The sequence below is a fragment of the Mauremys reevesii genome, linkage group 3 (genome assembly GCF_016161935.1).
Source record: "Mauremys reevesii isolate NIE-2019 linkage group 3, ASM1616193v1, whole genome shotgun sequence".
In the NCBI taxonomy this organism is placed as follows: Eukaryota; Metazoa; Chordata; order Testudines; family Geoemydidae; genus Mauremys; species Mauremys reevesii.
This window is the reverse complement of record NC_052625.1, coordinates 70,244,666-70,271,840: the sequence shown is the minus strand read 5'-3', so window position 1 is coordinate 70,271,840 and position 27,175 is coordinate 70,244,666. Positions and strand designations below refer to the sequence as shown.

Below are 27,175 nucleotides of genomic sequence, written 5' to 3'. Positions count from 1 at the left end.
AATTTTAGAGTATGCGGTAATTTTAAGTCTGTACAAATTATCTGGGTAATTAACAAGAAAGCTGAGCTGCTTGGTCTTCCAAGTACAGATTAAGCTAAGCCTAACTATTTATGCTTTAAGGTTGTGGTTTGGCTATCCACCTACAATTGATGATGAAGTAACTAAGTCACTGTTGCACAAGAATTACTTACTTATGCCAGGCTTTCTCTCTTCTTTTTAACTATAAGAGCAACATCATTTTTCAATCTGCATATGCTAGATTCAAGCTGTTCCCCAAAATCCTTCAACATATGTGATTGTCTCTCTGTAAAAAGACTTAGCATCTGCAGGTTATCACCTTCCTGCAAAAGACCAATAAAGACCAATAAAATTAATGAGTATATATTGGACTCTGTGCATGCTATTTTATACATCTTTTCCTTATAGATGTCTTAGAGCGGTGATTAAGGCAGGAACTAAAAAAATAGAAGGTAGAAGTTGAAAGAACAGTAAATTCTCTCTAAAGCAGGAAGGATGGGACAAATCACAGTTAAATTGAAAACTAGATGTGGATTCATAGCAGTGGTGCTGCCTGTTGAACAAAAATAGCACATATAGCTGAGTTGGGAAAGGGAAGGAGGAGAGCAGAACAGGTCCTCAAGCTAGAATCAGCAGCAGTGAGTCACAGTGGGAAGATATGCAATGCTTTTCCCCTCTCCAGAGATCTCCAAATTGCACTAACTTTCACACCTCCACCCCCCAATAAGGATCAGTTTACACACACAAATGGATAGCAGTGATGTAGAGCAAGTGCATTTCTAGTAGTTCTTTATGGCCAAAATAGGCTCCTAACAAATACATTTAATATCCTAGCACCGTACCAACTTGTTTCTATAAGAAATAGACAAAAAAAACCCCACTCGTGGTCAAAATAGGTACAGACACCATGGTGTGTATATTTTCCTCTGGTACTTAGTCACCCGGGTACTAATGACCCAACAACTTCTGTGCACTGGGTTTTGAAAACAGCCTGTAGTATAGATCAATTGAGTTTTGCTTGTCTTTTGCAAGGATCTTGTGACTGTTTTCCCATAATACATTTTTATTCTACAAGCAGAAAAGGTTAAATGACTCCTTTTTACAATGTCTATTCCCACAGAACTAAGTTAAAATGGAGAAGTGATAATTTGCTTTATTATAGTGCCAACCCCACTACCAAAGGCTCCTGTACACGGATATAAGAATAGTTTTCCATATAGCAATACACATTTAATTCCTATTATACAAAATGTCTACTTCTTCTGAACTCTCTGTAGCCTAGTCTGTACAGGTCCTCAGCATTTCAGCAACTATAATTTAAAACACAAAATGAAATTGCAGCTCCTTCTGCAGATACAGCACTGAGGATTAGGATCAAATGTAAGAGAAATTACTGACAGTGATTTGCAAGGAGCTGAACTAGCAATAGGCTGGTAGTTGCTACTTCTATGTTTTGTCCCCCATTAGAGTTTGGTGTTTGTGCTTCATAACGTATAACAAAGGTCTAAAAGATTTCTTACATTAGAAATTCAGATCTTGTCTACCCTGTGAGACACTATGGGTGATGGAAGTTACAACATTCAATACAAAAAAAGGAAAATTTTCTTTCAATAGTTAAATTTTTTTTCTTAATGACTATTTAATGCTAAAGACCTACAACCAGAGGAAGGCTAAGTTTTTTCAAATCTGAACTGAGGAAAAAAATCTGTGATGCTCCTTTCCACCCTCAACAACCAATGTCCTTAACAGTCTATTTTTTAATGTTAAAAAAAAATTCAAAAGTGGCAAAAAAAAAAAAAAGCCCCAACACCCTCTTACCCATTTCAGGTCATCCCTGATTTACTCCTAATGTTGTGCTGAAGCACAGTACATGTAAAATGATTAATTACTGAGTCACAATGAAGTGAAATGAGTTTGCTTACTCACACCTGGAGTAACCCTGAATCTTGATTAAGCTGCTGTAAGGTACGCAGTGTAGACAGAGCCTGAGAGGCCAAAGCAAGTAGCCATCTACCTATCTCTGTGTTCAGCCTTGTGATAACACAGATATCGTATTCCCCTCCCCTATTTACCTACAGAGAATCCTATAGTTGCTATTGAAGTTGTGGGTAAGATGTGATGTATACATAACTAGTTATGAAGGACTGAGAATGAGCAACCAAACAAGATTAACTGAGCAGAGTGGTAGCAGCCTGAGGGAATGCACGCTGCATCTAAGCCTTACTGTAGGCAGAGTAAGACAGCTACAAACCTGTGCTTGGCAAGGAGCTGGGGTTGTGGGCCCTTGAGTGGAGCTTGGGCGAGTGAGCAGTAACAGCAGTTGTTGTGGTCTTGATAAGGGAGAGGAGGAGCAGGTCAGGGAAGCCTAGAAGCACCAGGCAATCACTGTTGATAGCAGCTGCCATTTACAGAAACAGCGTAAAAGACAAGCAGCAAAAGAGGGGTTGATCCTGCAAACTGCCCATTTTCAAGGGGCCTCCAGGCTATCAGCTATAGTCTAACAGCAGTGTTATGCCACACAATCAAAGAGACTTACTTTTAATAGGGGACTGACCCATTTTGGAGTTTTTCCATGTAGAAATATTTTTCTTCCACAATTAGGGTGCTTGAGGGATGTAATGAGGCTTTAGTGAAACAAGCCAGGAAAACCGCAATATGGAGATTTTTCTGCAGAGGCATCTTTCTAGGGGTTGGAACTAGAAACTGGTGCATGTCCTTTCTTATGATCATCATCATAGAAATGTAGGTTTTGAAGGGGCCTTGAGAGGTCATAAAGTCCAGCCCCTTGTCCTCAGGCAGGACCAAGAAAAACTAGACCATCCCTAACAGGCGTTGTCCAACCTGTTCTTAAAAACCTCCAATGATGGGGATTCCTTTGGAATCCTATTCCAGAACATAACTACCCTCATAGTTAAAAGTTTTTCCTACTATCTAACCTAAATCTCCCTTGCTGCAGGGAGGGAAACAGCAGGAACAGCAAAGGACAAGATCAGTTGTATCTTCATTCTTACGTAGTCAAAGCTCGGAATACACAATGGTTTTAAGTCATAAAAGAGTCCCTGGTTCTCATTTTTGAAAACTGCATAAAAAAGGTCATACATACGGGGGGTTTGCTGTGCTTCAGCTTCAGGAATTGCCCTCTCACTATGTTCATGTTTTGGTAGAAGACCTTAAGAGCTTTAGCAAAATCAGCATCATAGCTGGTCCGATGGTTGCACATCTGGTCAGCTTCCTTTGATGAGAGAGGCTGTTTGGTTGTCTTAATTGCCCTTCTATTAGGAGACTTTAATTTCTTACCTAGAATGCAAAACAGGAGGGATTTTATTAGTTACCAATAAAATAAAACCTAGACTGACAGAGAAAAATATTTTATTCTGCATTTTTATATTGTCATTAGATGAAAGTGATGAAATTTCATCCATATTTTTTTCTCCAACGAGAGAATAAAGTTCAGTGGCATGTAAACAAACTCTCAGCACCAGCTGTTCCAGGAGGCTCTAACCACAGTACATATCAGAAGCACGCAATTTTATGGCATGGTTTGTGTTTTGCACTGACTTTCATGGTGTCCTGTCTCCCATTTCTTCAGTTTATCTTTAAGAAATACATTTTCTTCCCTTAAAGCTCTGTTAATATCTCTGAGAAGCTCAGTCTCCTCTTCCAACTTCAGCAGCTTCAGGTAAAGATCAGATATCTGGTTAGTTGTGCCCTATAAAAGAAAACATTCAAGTATCAATACCAAGATGGATTTTTAGCTGTCAAGGACTTCTACAGATGGATGTAAGGTTTTAATGGAATCATGACCTCTCCGCCATGGAAGCAGTTATATACCCCACACACTGTTCACGCTATTGTGCAAACTAAGTCTGAGGAGCAATTTATACTTCAATCTACTGATCAGAAATGCCATAGCATATTAACATTTATTCTTTGCTTGATGTGCCACCACTATGATATGTAGGGCCCGTGAACAAATTTTACGGTTGCACCCTATCTGCCCATACAAAATCCTACTCACCACTCTTTGATTCAGCTGTTCACTCTGTTTTAATGCAAGATTATTTTTAAAAATCAGTGTCATTTGACCAAGAGAAATTAGACCAGATCTTAACAGGATAAAGACTGTCTTTTGCAAGTGTGTACAGAAATACTGGCCATCTAAGAGTGACTACAGTATGAAAGATAGAAAGAGAAACATTTAAATAGGAACTTCAATGGTTTGTTTTGTAACTAATTAGGGACTATGTAACATCAATTTACCTTTTTAGAAGATCAGGTGCTGCAATAAATGATCCAGAGGAAGCAAGAGAAATAAGATAGCAAATGCTCTTATTGGAAAACTGTGCCATCCTAAATAAATTTAAATTAATTGACAGCAGAAAATAACAAACAGGTCTGTGTACAGCAAAGCACGTATATGATTTACAGTTCTGTTACTTGGTCTACAGGGACGCTCACTTGCCTTTCATTTATTAACACTCTATGGATAATGATGCTGACCTCTTCCTAAAGTGTTTCGAGAGCTGATGAGAAGTGCTATGTAAGAGCTATTTATTGTCATTCATTTTCTTTAAAATCTAACTCAAACTGTTAATTTCTCCAGTTGAAATTATCATAAATGACAAGCTAAAATAACTATTTTGCAACCAGTTCGTTTCAATGAGATTTTTATTAGAATAACAGGCTACACAAGTGTTACCAAAGTGTAAAGAAGAGTCAGACTAGATTCTCAGCTGCTCCAATGTCCTCTGAGGTTGCTAATAGCAGTGGCCAGAGGGGTGCTACGCTGCTTGTAGGAATTCTGAGGTCATGCTTGTTTCCTTCTGGAACGTACAGGTCATGGGACTGCAGGGTAGCCCTGGAGACCTTTCATGAATGGAGTGCATCATTAGTCTTTGAATCAAAAAGTGAATTGTCTTCAAAGGGAAGGTCCTCAAGGGTGACAAGGACCTCCCTGGGCATTCTCGATACCTGGAACCAGGACGATCTCTTCATTGCCACAGATGTAGCCATGGTGCGTGCCACTGTATCCGACGTGTGAAGTGCTGTTTGTAGGGAAGTACGAGTTATCAGCTGCTCTCATTCAATCTAGATTTTAACTCATTCCTATGTTCAGGAGTAACCCTGTCCATAATTTGAGACCACATGTCCCAGTGTAAATACGTTTTGTGAGAAAGGTTTGGTAATTAGCTACTTACATCTGGAGGCAGGGTGACTAATAAGCTTTATGTTGATGTACATCCAACTTTTTGGGGTCTTTCTCCTATGTGTTGATTTGGGGGGGCCCTTGTGGTTTGGTCTTCTCCTGGACAGCTACTACAAGAGATTCTGGTAATGGGTGAGAAAAAAATGTATTCCAAACCCTTGGCAGAGACTTGGCCTGTCGACATGGTTGGATAGAGCTGGAATCTATGCTGGAGTCTGCCACGGTCTTTTGCAGGCTGCAGCAGCTCCTGATTTATAGGCATGGCAAGGTGCAAAATTTCCAACCGTTTGTGATTTCTCTTGCACCACCTCCACTGATACGTTGAAAGACCCTGTGATGTATTTAATAAGATCCAGGAACATCTTAGAAAGTGCCAACTGGAGAAGAGGACAAGGGGTTCACTGCCACGTTGGGAAAGATTAGGAAATTGCAGCTGGGATTTCTTCTTTGAAGGGCTGCAGATGTGTAATCCACTCAGCACATCGAAGCAGACGTGCACAAGCCCAGCACACTGAAGCTGGAGAACTTTGCCTAGTCGGAGTGGCACTCGCGCTCTGTGGCCCTTACCCCCTTCTTTGGCTATTTAAGGGCAGTGTACATAGCTGAAAGTGATTTAGCTTAGTACTACCTTAGGTTTAGTTCTAGTAATTAGTTAGGATAGATTGTTATCCTGGTGCAATATCCTCTCCAGAGTTTTAACATTGTTTATTCCCAATATGACCCTCCACATGGTGCCTGTGGTGCTTGGGAGAAGTGCACATTAAAGAAAGGTGCTCCATATCTGCACATCAATCAAGAAAAGAACACAGGTGGTGAGGGACATGCACTTCAAGCAGCACCTTATGGAGCAGGCCATGAGACCCCTACAATGCTGGGGGCTTCCAGGACTGTCCGGCCCCTCAGACAACTTCAGAACCGAAGTGAGCAGATGTTCCTCAGCGAGACTCTGATGCCTTCCCCAGGAGGGAGAGACAATCATTCTCCTTCCTCTGGTCCTCCAAGGAAAAAGGCCTCACAAAATGGACTGCAATCACTCCAGAGCTCAGGAAAATTCTGCCTCCTCTTCCAAGAGTGCAGACTGATACTGTGATTCTTCTGGTACACAGGATGGCGCTGGAGCATTTACCCACTCTCAGGTACTGAGGTGGCATCAATTGGAAACTGCAACAAACTCCGGTACCGTCCATGGGATGTACCCATGTCCAGTACCGATGACAACAGCCCTAGTTCTTCCCACACCATTGCTATAGTAGGCAGTATCTGACTTGCCTTGCCTCTCTGTTCCTGACTCCCCCGTTATTCAGGAGCATTCAGCTGATGGGATGACTTCTGTGTGGTCCTCAGTGCTGCCAGGAGTAATTGCAGACTTGTCTCAACTGTCTGCTCCATAATCTGTATTGTATAAGGCTCAGAGTGGGCAGCCAAGGTTTGGTACAAAGGGGCCCTTTGGCACAATTACTATCTTCAGTACCAATGAGGACTGCAGGGCAGACCATGTCTAGAAGATCAGTAACAACCCAGCCTTCAGTGTTGTCTTCTGTTTTGGTACCAAGTGGGAGTGCGATTCCCCAGTCCTCAAGGCATTGACTTCTGTATCTGCCTTGGTACTTATGCAACTGGCGTATTGGGCATCAGACGAGGCTGGATGTTTGCTTGCTCCACCTGCAGTGGCTCCCCCATTGCCTTCGGACAACTTGGGGGTTTGTCAGGATTGAGCTCAGGGACATTCTCCTCCTGTACACTGGCTTTGAGACATCATTATCGTAGATTGTCAAGACCTCCTATGGATCACAATCAGTACTGAGATTGGCACCGCTTCCACAGTAGGGACAGTAGGGACTCATGGACCAGTGCCTACCGGCCATCAATGCCATATTCCTATCACCAATGGCCTTGGAATCCAGGGGACATTCCTTGATCTGAAAATTCCCAATCCTCAACACGCTCCAAGGCAAGGTCATCCAACCAGTCTCTGGTATCCCCTTCTCAGCCACCTATCTTGCAGACTCAGATGGAGGCTGCTTCCTCAGAGCAGGTTCAGCCTGAGCCACTTGTACAGGGACCTGTGCTACCGCAGGAGGTTCCAATGGCTCTGCTTCTTTCATCTCCCTGACACCGAATGAGACTGTGGCACTGGACTCTTCTTTTCCAGGGGCTGAGGATTTCAAGTTGCATCAGGATTTCCTGAAGTGAATGGCTTCAACCTGAGTTTGTGCAGGAACATGCCCACAAGCTGGAGGACATTCTGCAGTCCTCCCTATAAATGAAGCACTGTTAAAACCCGCAAAGAGTGCTCTAATCTTATCTGGCCCATAACTCTTTTGTATAACAGCAGCTAATGAGAGATCGTGGCAAGGAAGATACAAGTCCATGCCTAAGGACAAGGATTCTACACATGGTATTTCCTGATTCGCAAATCCAAGAGAGGAGTGGGATCTGTTCTTGATCTCCAGGGTTTCAAAAGGTACACCAAGTACATGAGATACCAAATGGTGACCCTCGCTACTATCCTACCAGCTTTGAATCGTGACTGGTTTGTTGCTCTTGATCTTCAGGATACTTATTTCCATGTGGCAATTTTCCTGAGCCACAGAAGTTTCTGAGATTTGTAATCTCAGGGCAGCATTATCAATACACAATGTTCCCCTTTGGCCTCTCTTCACCTCCTTGGGTTTTAATCAAATGCATGGTTGTAGTAGCAACAAAGAATCCTGTGGCACCTTATAGACTAACAGACGTTCTGCAGCATGAGCTTTCGTGGGTGAATACCCACTTCTTCAGATGCAAGTGGGTATTCACCCACGAAAGCTCATGCTGCAGAACGTCTGTTAGTCTATAAGGTGCCACAGGATTCTTTGTTGCTTTTACAGATCCAGACTAACACGGCTACCCCTCTGATGGTTGTAGTAGTGACACTTCCCGGGAATAGAGGAATACATGTCTTTCTCGGCTCGGAAAACTGGTCCAAACCCAGAGATCAATTCCTTAATCATGTCTGGTTCACATTGCATCTCTTCAGTTACTTGAGTCTGATCCTAAACTAAATCAACTTTAGTACCAATGCAAAAAATTGAGTTCATTGGGCCCAACTAGATTCTACAAGTTGGCAGGTATTTCTACCGAGTGAGCAATTTCACACTATTCATCATCTGTCTGTGTCCCTCCAGGGACACTGACTGCTGGAGCACCGTGCCCTGAGGCCGACAGCCCAAGCTGTCAGCCCCATGGCCATTGTCATTAAAGGAGTCTACTAATGGATCCCAGATTTTAAGAATTAGTTGCAATAAAAACTATGTAACAGTGATGCTTTCTAAAGCATTATCTGAAGCAGGTCAGCAGCTAGAAGGCTGTGTACTGTAGCTGTTTGATAAAACTCATGAGTGGACAAGATGCATTATCTAGGACAGAGATTCTGTGCTGTACATATGGATCACTGCCTCACACGAAATACTGCATACTTCCTGGGCCCCATCCTGCAATCTTTAATCACTAGAGTAGTCCCATTAAGGTCAAAGGACTACCTGCGTGAAAAACTACTCAGACCTGGTCTACACTAAAAAAATTAGGTCAGCTTAACTACGTTGCTCAGGGATGTGGATTTTTCCAACCCCCTGTCAGTGCAGGTAGTGTCTATGCTGAAATGTCACAGTACAAGTGTAGACAAGCCCCTCAGGGAAGTAAAAGCTTGCAGGTTCATCAGATCCACTGATTTGACCAAAGAATGTTACTAAGAATTTAAGTGGACTCACCAGACCAATATTCTTTTCAATCACAGTTTTTGGATTATCAACTATAATGGTGCCCTCATTTGTAACCATGTCTTGTAGGGAGTAGTCCACTTCAGCGCACCCCTCTGCATTGTGGGAAAGAGAGCCCAGTTAAGACTGTTGTCACACTCCTTCACTACTGTATTTGTGTTGTACATCAGTTGAAATATTTAGGGAGAAATAAAGATAACTTCACTCCAAGCTCTGACAAGTCTCTTTGAATTTACACCAGTAATCTCCATTTTCTCAAACTTGCCTCCAACATATAACATTTGTATCACAAATCTCACATCGTAAGTTTGATTCTTTTAAACACACACATCAACAAGTAAATAGCTAAAATTTCAGACACCAATTTCACAATTAGCTATGTTAGAGTTCTAAATACATGGGATATCGGGCTGTAAACCTACAGATTTTTAGGCTGTGTCTATACGTACAGTGCTGCAGCAGCACAGTTGTACTGATACGGCTGCGCCACTGCAGCACATCTGGGGAAGATGCCCTCTCCCGTTGGCATACTAAAACCACCTCTCTAAGTAGTGGAAGCTATGTCAGTGGGAGTGTAACTTATGTCACTCAGGGGGGTGTTTTTTTCACAAGGAAGATGTATTTGGGGAGACTTAGGACTGGAAAGGCTCTTGGGGTCACCCTCCAAAGAGTAACTAGGTTGGTGAAAGGCCTGTGGGATGGCTACTGGTGCCAGGGAACTGCACCACAGCTGCACAAAACATAGGCCCTCAAGGTTACTGGTCTGTGTAGTCCCCAAAATGTCACAAGAACAGTAAAGATTATTTTTTTTGGAAAAATGTTATGAACTTTCATGCCCCTCTCCTGTTACCCATCCTCTTCTTTCTGCCACTGAAAAATAGATATTGGGGGCAGGGCGTGAAAAGATGAAATCAGATTCTGCCAGTTAGTCTGGAACCACAGATGACTGTGGAGGGGCATTCATGAAAAATTCATGGAAGCCTGTGACCTGTCCCTGACTTTTACTAAAAATATCCATGACAAAATGAGGAGCCTGGGCAGCTGCGGGGATCCCCCTTGTCCCCAGCCGTGGCTGGGAGTGGCAGTGGATCAGTCTGCCACTCCCAGCCTCCGCAGGGGACCCTGCGGCTCCCAGCTGGCTGAAGTCACGGAGTCTTTGGAAGTCACAGAATCCTTGACTAAATCGCAGCCTTAGTAATTAGTAATGCCACAGCACCTCCAGGATGTCCTGACCCGATCTATTATACCTGAGATAGCAGTGCAATCTAAGCACTCAAACCTCTGAGATTTAGGGCCCAAACACACTGCAAAAAGCACTGCATACACACACTGCTCACTTCTGTGACTACTGGCATCCATGTTCAATCATCTTCTATTTTTAGTATGGACTGAACAACTTACCGGCCATGCTAGGGAACTAGACCCATGCTAGGGAACAGTAACTTTGTCTTAGATTATATCACTAGAACTAGATCAAAACCTAGCATATAATATATTCCCTAACACAGTCAGGGAACTGTCACCCTGTCCATATGAATGCTAAACAATAATGTAAGAATATGGATGCTCTTAACAATAGTACCAGAGCATGTTTCTACTTTTACTTCTAGCCAGCAAACCAGTCTGACGGGTTCACGCCCCCGTCCTGGCAAGTGTTTGCTGGAAAAAATCACTAACGCTCATGAAAGTGAATATTGGGATTAACTAGCTGTGGTATTCAGGCAGTCCCACTACAGATGCTGTTCCTCCCACCCTGAAGGGTAGGGGACTGAGAGTAAGGAATCATGTCTAATCTAGGACTACATAATATGTTTCTCACTCTGACAATGACTTGGAGTATGGCCTTGGGAAAGTTACTTAGCCTCTCTGTACTTCAGTGCCCTCACTTGTAAGATGAGGGTAATAATGCTTATCTACCTCACTGGGGTGCTTTGAAACTTATTTAATTAATGCTTCTAAAGCAATGAGATTCTTAAATTTGAGATGCCACAGAGCTACTTAACAGAGGCTGCTTTTAGCATCAAATGATTGGATCCTTCTAGGCTAGGTTGACACATTCATTCTAAGATGGTTACGCCAAGCAAATTCTCATCAGTCTTTCAGTGTTTAAATACTGGACTAATATTGAATTAAAGCATCACAGTAATAGAAGTGAGCATGCTCTGTCTTGCCATCAGGCAGTTTTCTATCTGAAAAGTATGTTAGAATATGGTTTGATTCTATTTACAACCCACAGCCATGAAGAACTATGCAAATTAAAAGAAATATTGTAAAGAAATACCTTGAAGCCCCCACAAGTCAACAATTAAAGCATTTTTTTGTAAATAATTTAAAAATTCGTGGGATGCATTTAGGGCTGAGAAGTGGACTGTCTCTTCAATCTTAGCATTCATGTTTTTCCAGACAGGCTTTGTGTATAGAGAGTGTGGAAGATCATAAACTCTATACCTAGGGAAATGAAACATTAACATAAAATGTAAATAAGTGCCCAGTTCAGCATCTGAAAAGGTCAGCTGTTTGAACAAAGAAAATGCGAACAAAAGAATTATGGCAACATTTTGAGGTCGGCTGTTCCCTCTTGTTGAATAGAACGCTTTGTGCAGGCACACACCAACCACGTTATGTGAAATTATTACTTCACTTGATTCATTTTCAGGGTTTATTTCGTTGACTGTTGCAGTCTATCACTGAACATTTTGTCACCGTCTAAAAATGCATTTGCTTAAACGGCTTTAATGATACAAGATTTTATTTTGTATTATGAAGCTTAAAGCTTTCTGTCCTCCCAACCCCCACCACTCCACAGGGTGTTTTGCTCCCATTCACTGAGGAAATTCACCTTGGTTTGGAGCAAAGAGTTCAAATATTCCTGTTCAAAGCAGGGCTTGTTCCTATTAACATGTCCTTTCAGAGGACAGCTGAGATTTTGAGCCTGTGACATTAAATAGATCCTGCAGCTTAGAGATCTAACAGATGATAGTAGTTCATTCAATTTGGAAACTTCTGTTAGGATAACTATGAAACTGCTCTTGCTTTCACCAACGATTCCAACTGAACATACTGTGAAGGAGGCAGTGAACTAACGAAACCCCTCACCCTATCTGAATGCCCCGTTCGGTGACTTCTCTAAGCCATTTGACTCCAAGGCACTGTAAGATGTGAATCTGGAAATCAATTCTTCTTCCCAGCAATTCCAAAGGGTCAATGACCATATCGTCCTCTCCGAAGGCTCTAAAAATGTAGGAATAAGGATATAACGTGTCAAATCTGGCTCGGCTTTCACAGCAAATATACGACAGTGACATTAGTGAATGAATCAGGTCAGTGAGGAGGAGGCTGGGAACAGAGGCGAGGACAGCTGTTTACACACAAATATTCTAGTAACCACCCTTAATAGGAAAGGAAACCATTTGGAAGGGACTATAACATTACAAATCTAGCTCATTTCCTTTGCAACTGGCACTCCAAGATGACAAGATTAGGAGATAGGCCTGGTATCCTTTGAAGGAGTGAGAGAGACAGGGATTAGGAGAAAACAAAGAGAGGGGGGAGGGAAGTACAAGAAGATCCTTGAAAGACAGACACAGAATAGACCCAAAAAGCAGGAAGTATAGAGGCAGGGAGGAGAAATGGGCACATAAACACCTTCCAAAAATATTTTTTCACTCTGTCCTTACACACAAGCAAGTTCCCTAATTCAGTGGATTACAACTAAACTAACAGGTATTTGTTTAACCCCAACCTTATCAAGCTTTCGGGTGGTACAAAGCGAGGCTGAACCATGAAGGCAGACACAAGTTAGCTTAGTACACTAAAGCACACAAAGGTACTTTGTAAGGGTATGTCTACACTGGAAACTTCAAAGCGCTGCCGTGGGAATGCTCCCACACCAGTGCTTTGAAGTGCGAGTGTGGTCGCACTCCAGGGGATTAGCTCTGAGCCAGCGCTGGGAGTGTGGCTCCCAGTGCTCGGAGCCTGTCTACACTAGCACTTTAAAGCGCTCAGACTTGGCTAAGAGGTGTTTAAAATAGTGCTAATTAAAACATGTTACCAACACATTTTTAAAAAACAAACACACACTACTACTTCTCCAGTCTAGAAAGGATCATCACCTGCTGCTCCCACTACTCTAAGCATTCCAGGTCAATTTTTGGTTTGGTCTGGCCTTCCGTGTGTTTAACAACCTTCAGTTATGGTGATGGCAAATTTGCTTACAAATAAACTTCAAACATCAGACAAAGCTACCATTCATGGGGTTGGGCTCTAAATTAGTTGGTCACGTGATTTTTTTGGGAAACTCTTATTGTCCTTGACCTACAACTACCCAGAAGTGTCACTGATTGAAAACTGACTAAAGCTTCACCTCTGCTTCCTACAGAGCAGAGCTACACAAACCACAGCTTGAGAACCACTGGTGCAAAACGTTTGTGTTTATTGTCTATCTCCTCAAACCTGTTTTATCTGGAGCATCACCAGTGCCTTCTCCCACGCACTACTACTGCCTCCAAAGCTTCCCCACCTAAACATTTCCGAGACAGCTGAGCTCAGTGGCATACTACCTCATGGGCTTAGGGTGCTTTGTAATCGTTATTCAGTAGCTGGTAAAGCGTGACAGAAGATAATGGGTAGTTATTCATTATATGCTTTGTTCCTCTTTCCCAGAAGGTCCAACAAAACTTCACGTATTTTAAATTTTAAAGTCTCCCAGTAAAGCCCTTCCTTGCACAACCCATCTCCATCTGGCAAAGAAGTCTGGTAGCAGCTCCTTCTAGAGGTCATCAGTGTGGTTCTTTTACTTAGCTAGGGTAGGACCCAGGTAACAACTCAAGGGACTTCACTTCCCAAGGGCTGAGCAGCTGTTATCATAGCGCCCAGGGAGATCAGGACGTATCTGGACATCAACAGTATTGTCACATGGTATATTTTCCCCATGTGCTAATGTCTTTGGGTCAAAATCCTGCTCCTGTTTATACCTGTGCAAACCTGTTCGAATTTCACATGGTCTTTATATTTTCCTCCATGGGTTTAGCCTCCATCTCCTACCAGACATATCACCCTGTGAAATTCCTGAACTGAATTTTTTTTTAAGTGATCTTAGATAGGAGCTAGTTCAAATAAGGAAAAGGCAAACCTTTACCTTCCATCACTGGAACACGGAGCTATATTTATAAGTAGAATGGCTTCCTCCATTCCTTCAGAGTTCAGAACTTCTGTTTGTTCTTCCAGCTTCATGCAGTAAGCAAGTGACTGAAGCCAAACGTGAGCAGATCCTAAATGAATGACCTCAACTGGATCCCAGAATGGGTCGCGGTCTTGGCCCACATACACATCCTCGCCATCTAAAAAATGCTGGTAAACCTCCTCCATAAGGAATTTTCTGTTGATGAACTTGGCCTTAGACCACACCCACACCTACAAAGGCACAGGAAAGATGATAAAATGAATGGTCATCGGTAGGGCCCTACCAAATCCACAGTCCATGATGGTCAATTTCACAGCCATAGGATTTGAAAATTGGTAAATTTCACATTTTCAGCTGTTTATATCTGAAATGTCAGGTGGTGTAACCATGGGGGTCCTGAACCAAAAGGGGAGTGGGGGTTCAGGTTCCCAGAGGTGGAGGTGGGTCTGATCTCCCCCATGCTGCTGAGAATGCCCCAGCCAGGGGCTCCTAGCTGCTTGTCCTGGCCGGCTTGGGAGGAAAAAGACTTTCTCTTCCTCTGCACAGCTGCTCTTGGGTACCTCTGCAGAAAGCTCCGCACCCCACCCCGCACCCCACTTCTTGCTCCCATCGCTCCGCAGCTGCAGGGGGAGGGGTACAGGTTGCGCTCCCCCCCATCCCCCTCAGGGCCGGCTCCAGGCACCAGCTTATCAAGCAGGTGCTTGGGGCGGCAACTCCGGAGCGGAGCGGCACTTTGAGGTATTCGGCGGCGGGTCCCTCACTCCCGCAGAATTGCCGCAGATCGCGATCGCAGCTTTTTTATTTTTCCCCCACTGCTTGGGGCGGCAAAACCCCTGGAGCCGGCCCTGCTCCCCGCAGATGCAATTAGCTTGTTTCAGTAATATAAAGAAAGGTCATGTGAACGTGACAGGATTTATTGATTGATGCTTTACAGAAACAAACAACACCCAAGGCTCAACTCCCTGATTGGTAGATATTGGCATCAGAGTTTTGTAGGGTAGTGATCTCAAACTTGTGAGCCATTGACTTAAGTTAACAAAAACAAGTGAAAAAAAAAAAGTTCTGGTTTCAAATGTCATTAATTGAATGTCAGCCTGGAGCATCCAGCAACTGTGTCTTTCTTCATTCCCTGCCTCTATGCTGAACACCCCTGTCACTATACTGAACACATCTGTCCGTGTTTAGACATGGCTCTCTCTGCATCCACGGAGTTGGTTGGAATTGTCAGACAGCGCCAGGCTAGGCTTGCAAGATGGGGGATTCTGCCTTCTGCTGAGTTCCAAAACTGTAGCACAGGCAAACTACAGTCTGCTTCTTTCACAATATTTTTGTAAACAGGCATCTCCACCCTACAATTCTTATCAAAGCCAGGAGCTGCATGAAGTGAGCTGAAATCCACCATCAACAGGTGCATTTGTGCAGGGTCAAAAATACGCACTGCTTTTAAGAACCTTGCTGCAGGTTGTTGACACTTTTGAGCCGTTTTTGCTACATCACTTGACTCTTCCCCATAGCGCTAGTATTATCTGAGCTTCTTTGCCATGCAAAAAACACCTGCTGAGCATTGGCATTTAACTTAGCATTGTCAGAGTGGTGCTCCAGCCCAGAACAGTATATCCATTACTTTGTGGTACCCTTGGTGGGTTCTGACATGTCAAAATTCAAACTAAGTGATTAAGTCCATGAGTCCTGTGGCATTTTTAGCAACAAACTGAACCTCCTCATTCAGCTGATCATCATTTAGAAGGGCTGACAGTTCTGTTAAAACCTGTGTTTTCGGTGTCAGTGTCAGCTCTTCTGAGACGAACTCAGTAGTACTTCAGGTGAGCTGCATGGTATTATTGTACTGGCCAAAACCAGGAATTCCAACGAGTAATTCTGGTTCTGGGGGAAGTGCAATTTTTTGTTCCCGAATTTCAGTCATTTCAGTCGTGTTTGCAATGTGCTGCCTGTATCGAAGTTTGCGGCTAGGGCAGTGTTAAAAGATCTTTTAATGTAGCTGAGCAGTTATCAACTTTACCAAACATCTCCACAGCTCACTGACAAGAGAAATGATATGTGCATTACATGTAATATGGACAGCATTTGCAATTAGACCTTGGATAACCCATTTTAAAGATTTTGTCGTGTAAGTTGCATTGTCACTTATGAAAGCAGATACTTTGTCAAAGTTCACACTGTATTTGAAACAGTTTTAATTATTGCTTGAGAAACTGTAGTGTCAACAGCATCCAAATAGATGCAGTCAGCGGGCACTGTTAGTTTTCCTATCGGTACATCTTCAGCCTTGTCAGAAATAAAATCAAAGAGAACATGCAATACATAGTTGTCTTGCTCATCTGTGGACTCATCCAAAATACACCTCTACCCTGATATAACGCTGTCCTCGGGAGCCAAAAAAAATCTTACTGCGTTATACGTGAAACCGCGTTATATCGAACTTGCTCTGATCCGACGGAGCGCACAGCCCCGCCCCTCCCGGAGTGCTGCTTTACCGCGTTATATCCTTGGTAAGCAACTGGCATTTTGTACATTCTGTTGAATGAACTCATGCAGCTTTGGGTGATCAAGTTTTTACGGTGATATATTAGCACTTCCAAACGCACCCACAAGTTCCATTCTAGCTAAATAACGGGTCTCAGAGCTCTCTGTCGTCTTCTTAAAAAGAGAAGAAATCATTGTTTTTTTAAAACTTTTTGTTATAGCTGTTGTAGCGAGGTCATGCAGCCCTCTTTCTGAAGCCCTCTTCTTGCCTTGATGGGTTTCCGAGTCTAAGTGGCGCTGACCCATTTCCCGACGTGTGAGATCCAATGAAACACTGCAGCTTGTACAAAATAGTTTGTCACTACTGACATGTAGAATTTGGCTTCCAAATTCTTTCACATGATCCGCTGCAGTAATCATTTTTGAGGTTTCTGATTTACTTTGCACACTCATTTTACAGTAACTGCACGTGTCTTCTGGTAGGCAGTCAATTGAGATCACTATGCTACGAAACCTATCTAATGTCCATATGTACCAGTCAGTGAGTTGAGCCCTGAGTGTGATTTGCTGCTGTAAAGTGTCAATCAAAAAATTCTGTCAAGTACCTCACCTTTCTTTCTATTTTTATTGAAATAAGATAATAATTGCATGAGGAAGGGGGGCCAGTTCTCTGTACAATGTCCCCTCCCCAGGCAGCTACAAAGGGAGGGGGACAGGAAGCAAGTGGAGAGAAGGTCCGGAGCTATCTGCAGCTGAGAGAGATACCCAAGAGCAGCCCTGAAGGGAAAGAGCGAGTCCTGTCCTCCCCCAGCCCTGCCCGGACTAGCAGCTAGGGCTCCCAGCAGCACAGGGAAGATCATAGAATCATAGAATTCAAGATCAGAAGGGACCATTATGATCATCTAGTCTGACCTCCTGCAAGATGCAGGCCACATAAGCCGATCCACCCACTCCTGAACTAATTCTCTCCCTTGACTCTGCTGTTGAATGCTCCAAATCATGATTTAAAGACTTCAAGTAGCAGATAATCCACCAGCAAGCGACCCCTGCCCCATGCTTCGGAGGAAGGCGAAAAACCTCCAGGGCCACTGCCAATCTACCAATCCAACTCCACAAGCCTCCTCCAACTGCAGGGACTTCTGGGGCTGCTTCCCAGCGTCCTGCAGCAGGAGGCGGCACCCAGAGGTGGATCTGGTCTCTTCCCCTCCCCCCCAAAGCAGCTGTGCAGGAGATGTACAAGTCCTGTCCCTCCCCTGCCCAGCTGGAGCTAGGAGCTCCTTTTGCTGGGGCGCCTCCAGCAGCACAGGGAAGATTGGACACAACTCCAAAAGTCTCCTCCAGCTGCAGAAATCCTTGGATTGCTGCCCAGTCCCAGAGAGCATCCTGGAGGTGGGACAGGTCTGGTCTCCCCTCCCGAGCAACTATGCAGCCACAGCTAGGAGCTCCCTTTGCTGGTGCACTCCTAGGAACAGGGGACATCGGATTTCATGGGGAAGAGCTTATTTCACGTCCCGTGACCCATTTTTCATGGCCGTGAAATTAGTAGGGCCCTAGTCATGGGGTTCCCATTTTGGTGCACTCAGATTTGCCCGATTCTTCAGTTAGCTTTACCAGTGACTACGTGCAACCCATAGGATGAACACCAGTAAGAGAAAGAGGACCTACAGTTAAGTGCACCAAATTCAGCCCTTTAGTATCTACAATGATGCACACACTCTGGATACCTTTCTAGTATTTAAATACAACACTGCTGTGATCCCATCATTCCACATACAGAGAAACAAGATGTTTTTAAAGGCAAGTAGAAAGCAACACAACCTGTTTAAACCCCGGCGCCAGAGGCATGCCCCAGTACCAGGGGAGGGACGGACCGCCTCTCCGAGCAGGGCCAGCTCCAGACCCCAGCGCACCAAGCGCACTCTTGGGGCGGCATTTTGCCGGCAGGGCGGCAGGTGGCTCCGGCGGACCTTCCGCAGTCATGCCTGCGGGAGGTCTACCGGAGCCGCGGGACCAGTGGACCTCCCGCAGGCATGACTGCGGAGGGTGCGCTGGTCCCGCGGCTCCAGTGGAGCATCCGCAGACGTGCCTGCGGGAGGTCTACTGGAGCCGCCTGCCGGAGCCGCGGGACCAGCGGTCCACTGGAGGACCGGCGACCGCCAGAGCTCCCCGCGCGGCGCCCTGCTTGGGGCGGCGAAATTACTAGAGCCACCCCTGTCTCCGAGTATGTAGAGGTGTCACGGTCCTAACCTATAACTAACTAAACTACTAGAACTCTACCCTATGAAACTATTTACAATGAAGGAACAGTGGAAACCACTAAAAGCACTTTGCTCAAGGCAAAGGGGGGGAAGTTCCAACAGCCGCACGGGCAGTAAGAAGGAACTGAGGAGTGCAGGCTCGGCGGGAGCCCCTTACACCACCGCTATGGGGGTGCCGGTGCTGAGCCTAGCCATCCACCAGGGGAAAAATTGCCGACATCTGTTCTTAGGATGCTTGCACACCTCAGTCGGAATAGACGTGTGCAATCACTCAAAGAAGAATCAGGGACACTGTGTAGGGGTGGGAGAAGTTATGTGAGTGTACAAATAAGAGAAAGAGCAGTAGAGGGGGCTGAGAAAGCTCCTTGTTTGTGACAGAGAGAGCAGAGCTTATTGTAGCTTACATTACAGTAAATGTCATGTGTAGCTTGCATCTTATTTATTCTCTCCAGTGAACTCTGCTACCAGCACAAGACTATGATTAATGGCTCAGCTTCTTTACCTGGTTAGTTATTTTGTTAGTCACTTTTACTATTACTTCCTTTTGCAGATCATAACCTCTGGAGTCAGATGATGCTAGATTTTTCACTTTCAATTCCAACTTGAGCTCCTGTGAAGGAAAAAAAATGTCTCTCAAGAGAATATAACAGCACATTAGTATCCAAGTGCGGATTTAGCTAACCTTCATGAAACTATGTCACAATATGGTGTAACATAAAGGGTTAATATATGGAAGGATTACTATTAGAAGTTTTATTGGGTAGCATATCTCAAATACATTTACAGGAGACAGAAGTTAGAGAAATTCTAACAATGGATTAACTCTCAACATCTGGAAGTTTAGTTCCCCTTCCCAGGGGAACTGCAGATCTCCAACTTTAGAAATTTATCCAGATGTTGAACACACCTCCTCATCCTCATCACTTACTGCCACTCTGCTGTGTACTGCAGGCAGCCATTTTAGATCCTCCTTTTTTCAGTGTAGCACATGAGTCATTGGTACTAACATAGGAGTGGGTTTTGACCATCCAATGAGTCATCCAACTAGCTCAAGCTCCTTCCTTTTGATGACCCTCTCCCCCCCCAACCTCACCATCATAGGCCCTTAATCTTGGGTACAAACACTTGTCTCCTCTCAGATGCTAGTATTCAAATGGAAAGCCTAGTAAAATAGCTTTCCCTCACTCCTCTAATAACCAGAGCGAGGCTCCGGAGCTTCCAGGCCCCTTACTTGTTGGAAGAAGAAAAAAAAACGAATAGGCTACTCCAGTGCTGAATGTAAAGCTTGCCTGCTTTGGCACTTAATCCCTGAGCGACACTGAGATTTCACAAGCTGCCTTTGATGCTGGTCACCCCAATGATATCTACAGACAGACAGTGAATTGCTATAGAAAAGGAAGGACTATTGGAGAGTTTCAGAGAGAGCGGAGAGACAGCATGGTACTTTAATAAACTTGAGGTATGAACCAAGGTTCAGGCTGGTTACTTTATTCAAGCATGCTGTGATGAAGCTTCTGAGTAGTGATGGATCAGCAGAGAGCAGTGTGGAATTCTTTATATCCAGTCTAAATTTTTCCTTGCTAAATTTCATGTCATTACTCTAACCTTACCTTCTTACACAACCTAAACAATTCTTCTCCCGTTTTGGTCTTTACACTCCTCGAATACTTGCACTTAGTTATCTAATCCTCTCCTTAGTAATTGCTTAGCTGGGTTATACAGCGCAAAACTTTATTTTCTCTAATATCCTGCATTCAAAAAGGCTTTACTGAGTGTACTTAATACAGTTACAAGAAAACAACTGCACAGAGAGATTGACAGAAAAAAAAAATGTAGCCTAACTCTCTCCCCTGCCTGTCAGAGAGCTAGGAAGATGGGAGAAAGAGGAAAGAAGAGAACACTGGTGGGATGAAAGTGCCAAAAAACTCTCACACTATTTGTCTGCAGTGCTCCAAACGCAATGTATTAGTTTAAAAGAAAACTATGGTAGCTGGGGAGGAAAAGTGTATACTGCTGCTTACCTTTTTCAACTCCTCACTCATCTGATTTGCTTCTGCAACCAAAGGCATTAGCTTGATATAATCGTGGAATACTGCAAGAACACTAGGATCTGGTTTGCCATCCTTATTATTGACAACCCCTTTAAGAAATGCAACATTCAGTGTTAAACAGAGGAAGACAATCCATTTTCAGGAAGAGTTTAAACTAGGCTTACTTATGGATGGCAAATACTATCAGCTATATACATGTATATGTATGCATGCAATATTCCCCAGAAACTTTTATATATTTTAGTATGTACGCAAAATTTGATATGGTATCAATGGCACAGCCATTCACCAGTCAGTTGGTCCTCATGTTCTTTCTAGAGATTAGTCAGAGTTAAAAAGTCTGGACCTAGAATTTAGATTTTAAAGCACAAGAAGTCTGGATGTATGTTTGGCTATGGAGTTTTGGTTCAGCCCATTATGACGATTTGCAAAATTTGGCTATGGAGTTGGGTGTAGTTTTCCAGCTTCCCTAAATTTTATAGGTGTTACTGTTCAGAAATACTTTTGGTTTATTATCTTTTGGAGAGAGGCAGTGATAGCAGTATTAATATACTTATCTCCCAAATAATTTTACAACTGTATGGAATCACTGCACTTTTCTCTGGAATGGAGTCACCTCAGATGGGAAACACAGCAGCTGTTCAATAACATACAGCAACCTGACAACAGTTTAGCACATGGAGTCATGTACAGCAGTGTATTTGACTGAACTACAAGGAGCCATTTCTTTAAGAATGGTAAATTCCTACATTTACAAGTGCTTCTCAGGATTTCTCTGTTCTAATATCCACAAACCAAACAGTTTGTCTTTGGGACTGAACAAGTAAAAGTGTTAAGTAAAAATTAAAAAAAAAAAAAAAAGGTGTATGAAAATTTCATTTTAAGGAAACACCTCTTGTGTGCGATCTCCTAGATGCAGTGCGAGACAAATGTAATTATGTAAGAAAGTGGGAACAAGAAGAGGAAGAGCAAATTTTAGATGAGCAGTGGGACCTATTTGGAGAAGACCAGGGAATAATTCCATTTCAGTAACAATATAAGAAAGTTACTATCAAGTTTTGTACCAGTGGTACCCGACTCAGTAAGAATTGAAAGAGTTTATGAAAACTAAGTGTAGCTGAGTGCTGGAGGAGTAGTGGAGCAAGGGGAAAGGTACAGTACTTCTGGTGCTCCTCCACACAAAGCCATCTGGAAGAGAACTATAGAAGAACACACATCATGGATTGCTCACTTGACAATCTTGTGTGGACTTCTAGTCTAGGGTGTTTATGTTATTAAAAATAAACTGATCTAATTTCTTATGCCATGTCTGCACTGTAGCTGTGATGATGTAGCATAGTTGATTCCTACATCGAAGGAAGCGGTTTTTCCATGTAGGTACTCCACCTCCAAGAGGTGGTCGCTAGGTCAACAGAACTCTAGTCTATAGTGAGTGTGAGGTCAACTTAACTATAACCCATAGGATGTGAAATTTTTCACAGCCCTGAGTGACATAAGCTAGGTCGACCCAAGTTTTAGGTATAGACCAGGCCTTAGAAGCTGGTGATTGCTGATTACAGGGAAAATTTGATTTTGTTTTTAAAATGAATACTTCAAGTACTTTTGCGATAACATGGGAAATCCTGGTGAGTAATAAATTGATGTATGCTTGAAATGAGAGATAATTTTGGGAGACATGACAGGAAATCAATTAACTTATTCTGAGAGACTATGCAAAAACTCAGAACATGTTTTGTTTATTCAGAACAGTACAGTATAAACTCCCAAATATACAGTAATGCTATAGGTGTTAAAAACATGTACATGGGGACTGGAGACAAAACATGCATACTAAATATTGTTTTAATGAATGAATTATCTTTCTCTGTGTATTGGAATAACTTTTAAAAATCTAAAATGTAAAACATTTTCAAAATAGAAGAATTTGGGTAGGTAAAATGCGATTGGTAGGGTCTCATCTTTCCCTTGAGGCACTGTGCAGCACCAAGCCCACATTAAGTATTACAGTCTAGCTGCAAAAAGGAAAGGTAGATTTAGAAGTACTCTCATCACACCCCCAGTCACCTCACAGAACCGTTAGCTCAGTACACAAGCAGTAATGCTTACCAAGTTTATCTACACTGAAGCCCTCTGCTGCCGCCAGCTCTGACTGAAAGAAATCATAATCATATCTGATCAAGTCCTCATTGGTGCGTTCTGCAGGAAATCCAACATAAAGGTAAGCACTGTTTGATCCCAAAATAACACGATCCTGAAGATTAAAGTACATGGTGCTGGTTAAACTCAAGGATGCGATGCTTCTCACTTAAAGTGCTCTCTTTTTAGCACTTTATCTGTTTGCTATCTGCAAACTGATATGCAGAAATCTGCTATCCCATAAGGAAGATGAAGGGATTGAAGAAATGTGCATAATTATGTAGTGTTATTTTGACAAATAAAATTTGCAGAATTTAGCAGAACTTTAAAATATTGTGTACAGAATTTTTAATTTTTTGGTGCAGAATGCCCTCAGGAGTCAGACATGCAACATTAAACAATAGTGGTGTAACATTCAGGTCTGTACTAAACATACTAAGGTTAAGGACATTCTTTTAACTTAAGCTTCAATAGTAAATGAAGGCTCCTTACCTATAACTGGAGTTTAAGATGGGCTTTGCATCGTTACTTATGGTACTGTGCTGCCTTGCGGTAGAACCCTCTTCTAGCAGTGTCAGCTTGAGCACTTTCATGCCCCAGCTCTTCCCCTCAGTGTCCCAGTGCACCGAGGGCGAGACTATACAGGGGCAGAGCATGCTCTCCGCCTCAGTCCCTTCCACTGCAAAGCCAGATACACAATCACAGGGACTCTGATGGGAAGGAGGGTGGGAAGTGAATATCCAGAGTCATTTTGAAGAACTCTGGTTACAGGTAAGTAACTTTCATTTCTTCTTTGAGTAGTTCTGCATATTTCTAGGCAGTCATCTCCCATTTTGTATTCGTGCAAGTGATTATTCCATCCCAAGGGTAGCACTTTGCATTTGTCCTTACTGAATTTCTTCCTGTTTAATTCAGACCATTTCTCCAGTTTGTCAAGGTCATTTTGAATTCTAATCCTGTCCTCCAAAGCACTTGCAACCCTCTCCCATCTTAGTATCATCCACAAACGTTATAAGTATACTCTCTATGCCATTATCCAAATCATTTATGAAGATATTGAATAGAACTGGACCCAGGACAGATCCCTGCGGGACCCTACTCAATATGCCCTTCCAGCCTGACTGTGAATGACTGATAACTACTCTGAGTATGGTTTTCCAACCAGTTGTGCACCAAACTTACAGTAAGTTCATTTAGGCCAGTGGTTCTCAACCTATTTATCATGTGGGCCACATATGCAGCCCACAATGTGTTACCTGGACCACAGGCTGAGAACCAGAGAGCGCTCCCCACAGACTTCCCCCCACAAACTCATATGCCCAGCACCTCCCACCCAAAGACCCTTACACAAAGTGGGGTCAGGAGTGGAGCCCTGTGCAGGGGGTCCCAGCAGCAGGGACCCTGGACCCCGATGTGCAGGGCCCAGCGGCAGCCCTGCCACTGGACCCGCCAGCCCCCGCCACACGGGACCGGCTGCCCTGGACCCCACCAACCTCCCCACTCACGGGTCTGGCAGCTCTGGACCCTGCTGAACTTCACCACCTGGGGCCGGCTGGTGATCCTGACCACACCATGCCATGCCCTGCCTGGACGGGTAGCCCAGACCCTGCAGCACTGAGTGGTCAGGCAGCCAGTAACCTGGATCTGCATGGCCTATGGCCTTTAGCACACCACTGTAGCCCTGCTGTGTGCTAATTGGGCTGCATGTGGCCTGCGGGTTGAGAACTGCTGATTTAGGCTATATTTCTCTAGCTCGTTTATGAGGTCAAGAGAGAGAATATCAAAGCTCGTACTAGAGTCAAGATATATTCTATCGTATCCCTCCATTCACAAGGCTTGTTGGCCTGTCAAAGAAGGATATCAGGTTGGTTTGACACGGTTTGTTCTTGACAAATCCATGATGACTGAACACGATTGCTCAAGTGCAGACACAGTTACAGTCAGATCATCCACACTGTCAGGTGAAGAGTCTGCAGGCCCTGGTGAAAGATGCTGCCCCCCTCCTGGGACAGAAGATCTGGAGACAGAAAGAGGCATATGAAGACTCCACCAGACAGCTGAAGGAGATCTGTGAACCATGGTTAAACAAGGCCAAGCTTGGACAATGGGCATCATCGTTGCTCTGTCCTTACATATCTTCCTTATCCCCTTTTGTATCAAAGGAAAAGGCGTACATTAAAACCTGCCCTCACTGTAGTAGGAAAGTATTTGACAGAGACAAACTGTGCCTGCTTGCTCTGCAAAGAAATAGGACATTTTCTGTTGAACCTTGTCACAAACAGGTCCATGACTGGCTGATCCCATCTGGAAAGAATGGTCTGAACCAGCTGATTCTTCAGGGATCATTCATGCATCTGGGAGCTTCTCCTGATGAGTCAATCTGCAACTACATTATTCCAGTACAGTGATATACAACATTCCCCTCCTACTGTTGAGTGATTCAGATGTCCCCTCAACCATTGATTGGCACTGCCAAAGTCATTCCAGGATGGACCCAGAGCGCTGAACTACACACCCATGAGCATGTTCATCCTAGTTGACCACCCACCTAGAGAGGCTATGATGTTCTGAGGCCTGGTGCTCAACAGCTGAAGACTGTCCAACTTGGACTATAGACCTGGGACAAACAGAGTCACATATGTTGTGGCTGCCATAAACCCAATGAGACCCAGGAATAACCTTACTCTCTGTGTGGGGCAACTTTGAATCTTTAATAGGCATTGCTTCATTCTGAGAAACCGGTCTTCTCGCAGCCCCAGCTGCCATAATGACAGAACTCTCTGGAACCAAGGAGGTAGCTGGGACAGGAACAGAAGCTAGATCAGGAAACAACAGGTCTGAAGGTTCAAACATGATCAGATCTGAAGATACACAAGGACTCATCTCCTTCATTACTGAAACTGTAGGTGGAACAGGTCTCCCGTTAGCCCTAGCCAAATTAGGCAGATCCAAGAGTTCTGATGCATGAGAACTGGTACTGTTAACATTAGCAGTCTTGCTCCTATGCTTCTTTTTCGTCAGTACTGCAGCTGGGCTTGACTGAGGGAGCGGCAGAAACAGAGTTTGGCCCTCATAGGGGCTGCAGCTTCATGGAACCCTGCAGTAAGCTAGAACCTGGAGGCCACTGGGGCTGAGGCTGACTTTTTAGACCTTAGAACAGACAACTGAATGGGTCCATAAGGTCTAGGCCCATGGGCTTCCTTCAGCAGAAGGAGCTGCAGATGAGTCTCCCTGTCCTCGTGGGTTCTAGAGGTAAAGGTCTCGCAGATGGCCCAGACACTTCAGATAGTGCACATGTTGATACTGAGAAGACAGCTGGGCAGGAAACATACCTCTTAAATCCTGGTTTTTTTTGCTTCTTCAGTTCCTCCATATCCTGGAACTGGGGAAATAACCCAACTACTTGCTAACTAATTACAGTAGAACCTCAGAGTTATGAACACCAGAATTACAAACTGATCGGTCAACCACACACCTCTCATTTGGAACTGGAAGCACATAATCAGGCAGCAGCAGAGACAAAAGGAAAAGCAAGTATTGTACAGTACTGTGGTTAAAGGTAAACTGCTAAAAAAATAAAGGGAAAGTTTTAAAAAAGATTTGACAAGGTAAAGAAAGATTTTGTGCTTGTTTTATTTAAATTAAGATGGTTAAAAGCATCATTTTTCTTCTACTTAGTAAAGTTTCAAAGCTGAATTAAGTCAATGTTCACTTGTAAACTTTTGGAAGAACCATAACATCTTGCTCAGAGAGTTATGAACATTTCAGAGTTATGAACAACCTCCATTCCCAAGGTGTTTGTAACTCTGAGGTTCTAGTATATATAAACCAACACTAACTAGAAGAAAACAGGACCCCGGCGTTGAAGAGGCAGGAAGGGTTCACATCTGTTCTGGCATGCAGTTGGGAAGGATCCGAGGCGGAGAGGGTGGTCCATCCCACACAGCCTCACCCTCAGTGTGCCAGGACACTGAGGGGAGAGGGTGGAGTGTGAGAGCACTTTAGCTCAGGACTTCTCCACCTTTTTGTATTAAAACTCCAAGTCTCACCTGTGCCACAGTAACCGGTATTTCTAAACAGAA

General features: G+C 43.7%; 1 protein-coding gene across 1 annotated transcript in view; it reads right to left on the bottom strand.

The window, feature by feature from the left end:
* Positions 1-191: 191 nt before the first annotated feature.
* The window catches only part of LOC120401126 (kinesin-like protein KIF28P), a 53,028-nt gene continuing 26,044 nt past the window's right edge, over positions 192-27,175 (bottom strand). The window contains exons 14-23 of the mRNA XM_039530796.1: positions 23,064-23,208; positions 20,928-21,046; positions 19,409-19,516; positions 14,120-14,394; positions 12,079-12,213; positions 11,264-11,430; positions 8,974-9,077; positions 3,577-3,727; positions 3,122-3,315; positions 192-341 (exon numbers count right to left, since the gene is read on the bottom strand). Coding sequence (XP_039386730.1) covers positions 192-341; positions 3,122-3,315; positions 3,577-3,727; positions 8,974-9,077; positions 11,264-11,430; positions 12,079-12,213; positions 14,120-14,394; positions 19,409-19,516; positions 20,928-21,046; positions 23,064-23,208 — 1,548 coding nt within the window. The remainder of the gene's footprint in view (positions 342-3,121; positions 3,316-3,576; positions 3,728-8,973; positions 9,078-11,263; positions 11,431-12,078; positions 12,214-14,119; positions 14,395-19,408; positions 19,517-20,927; positions 21,047-23,063; positions 23,209-27,175) is intronic.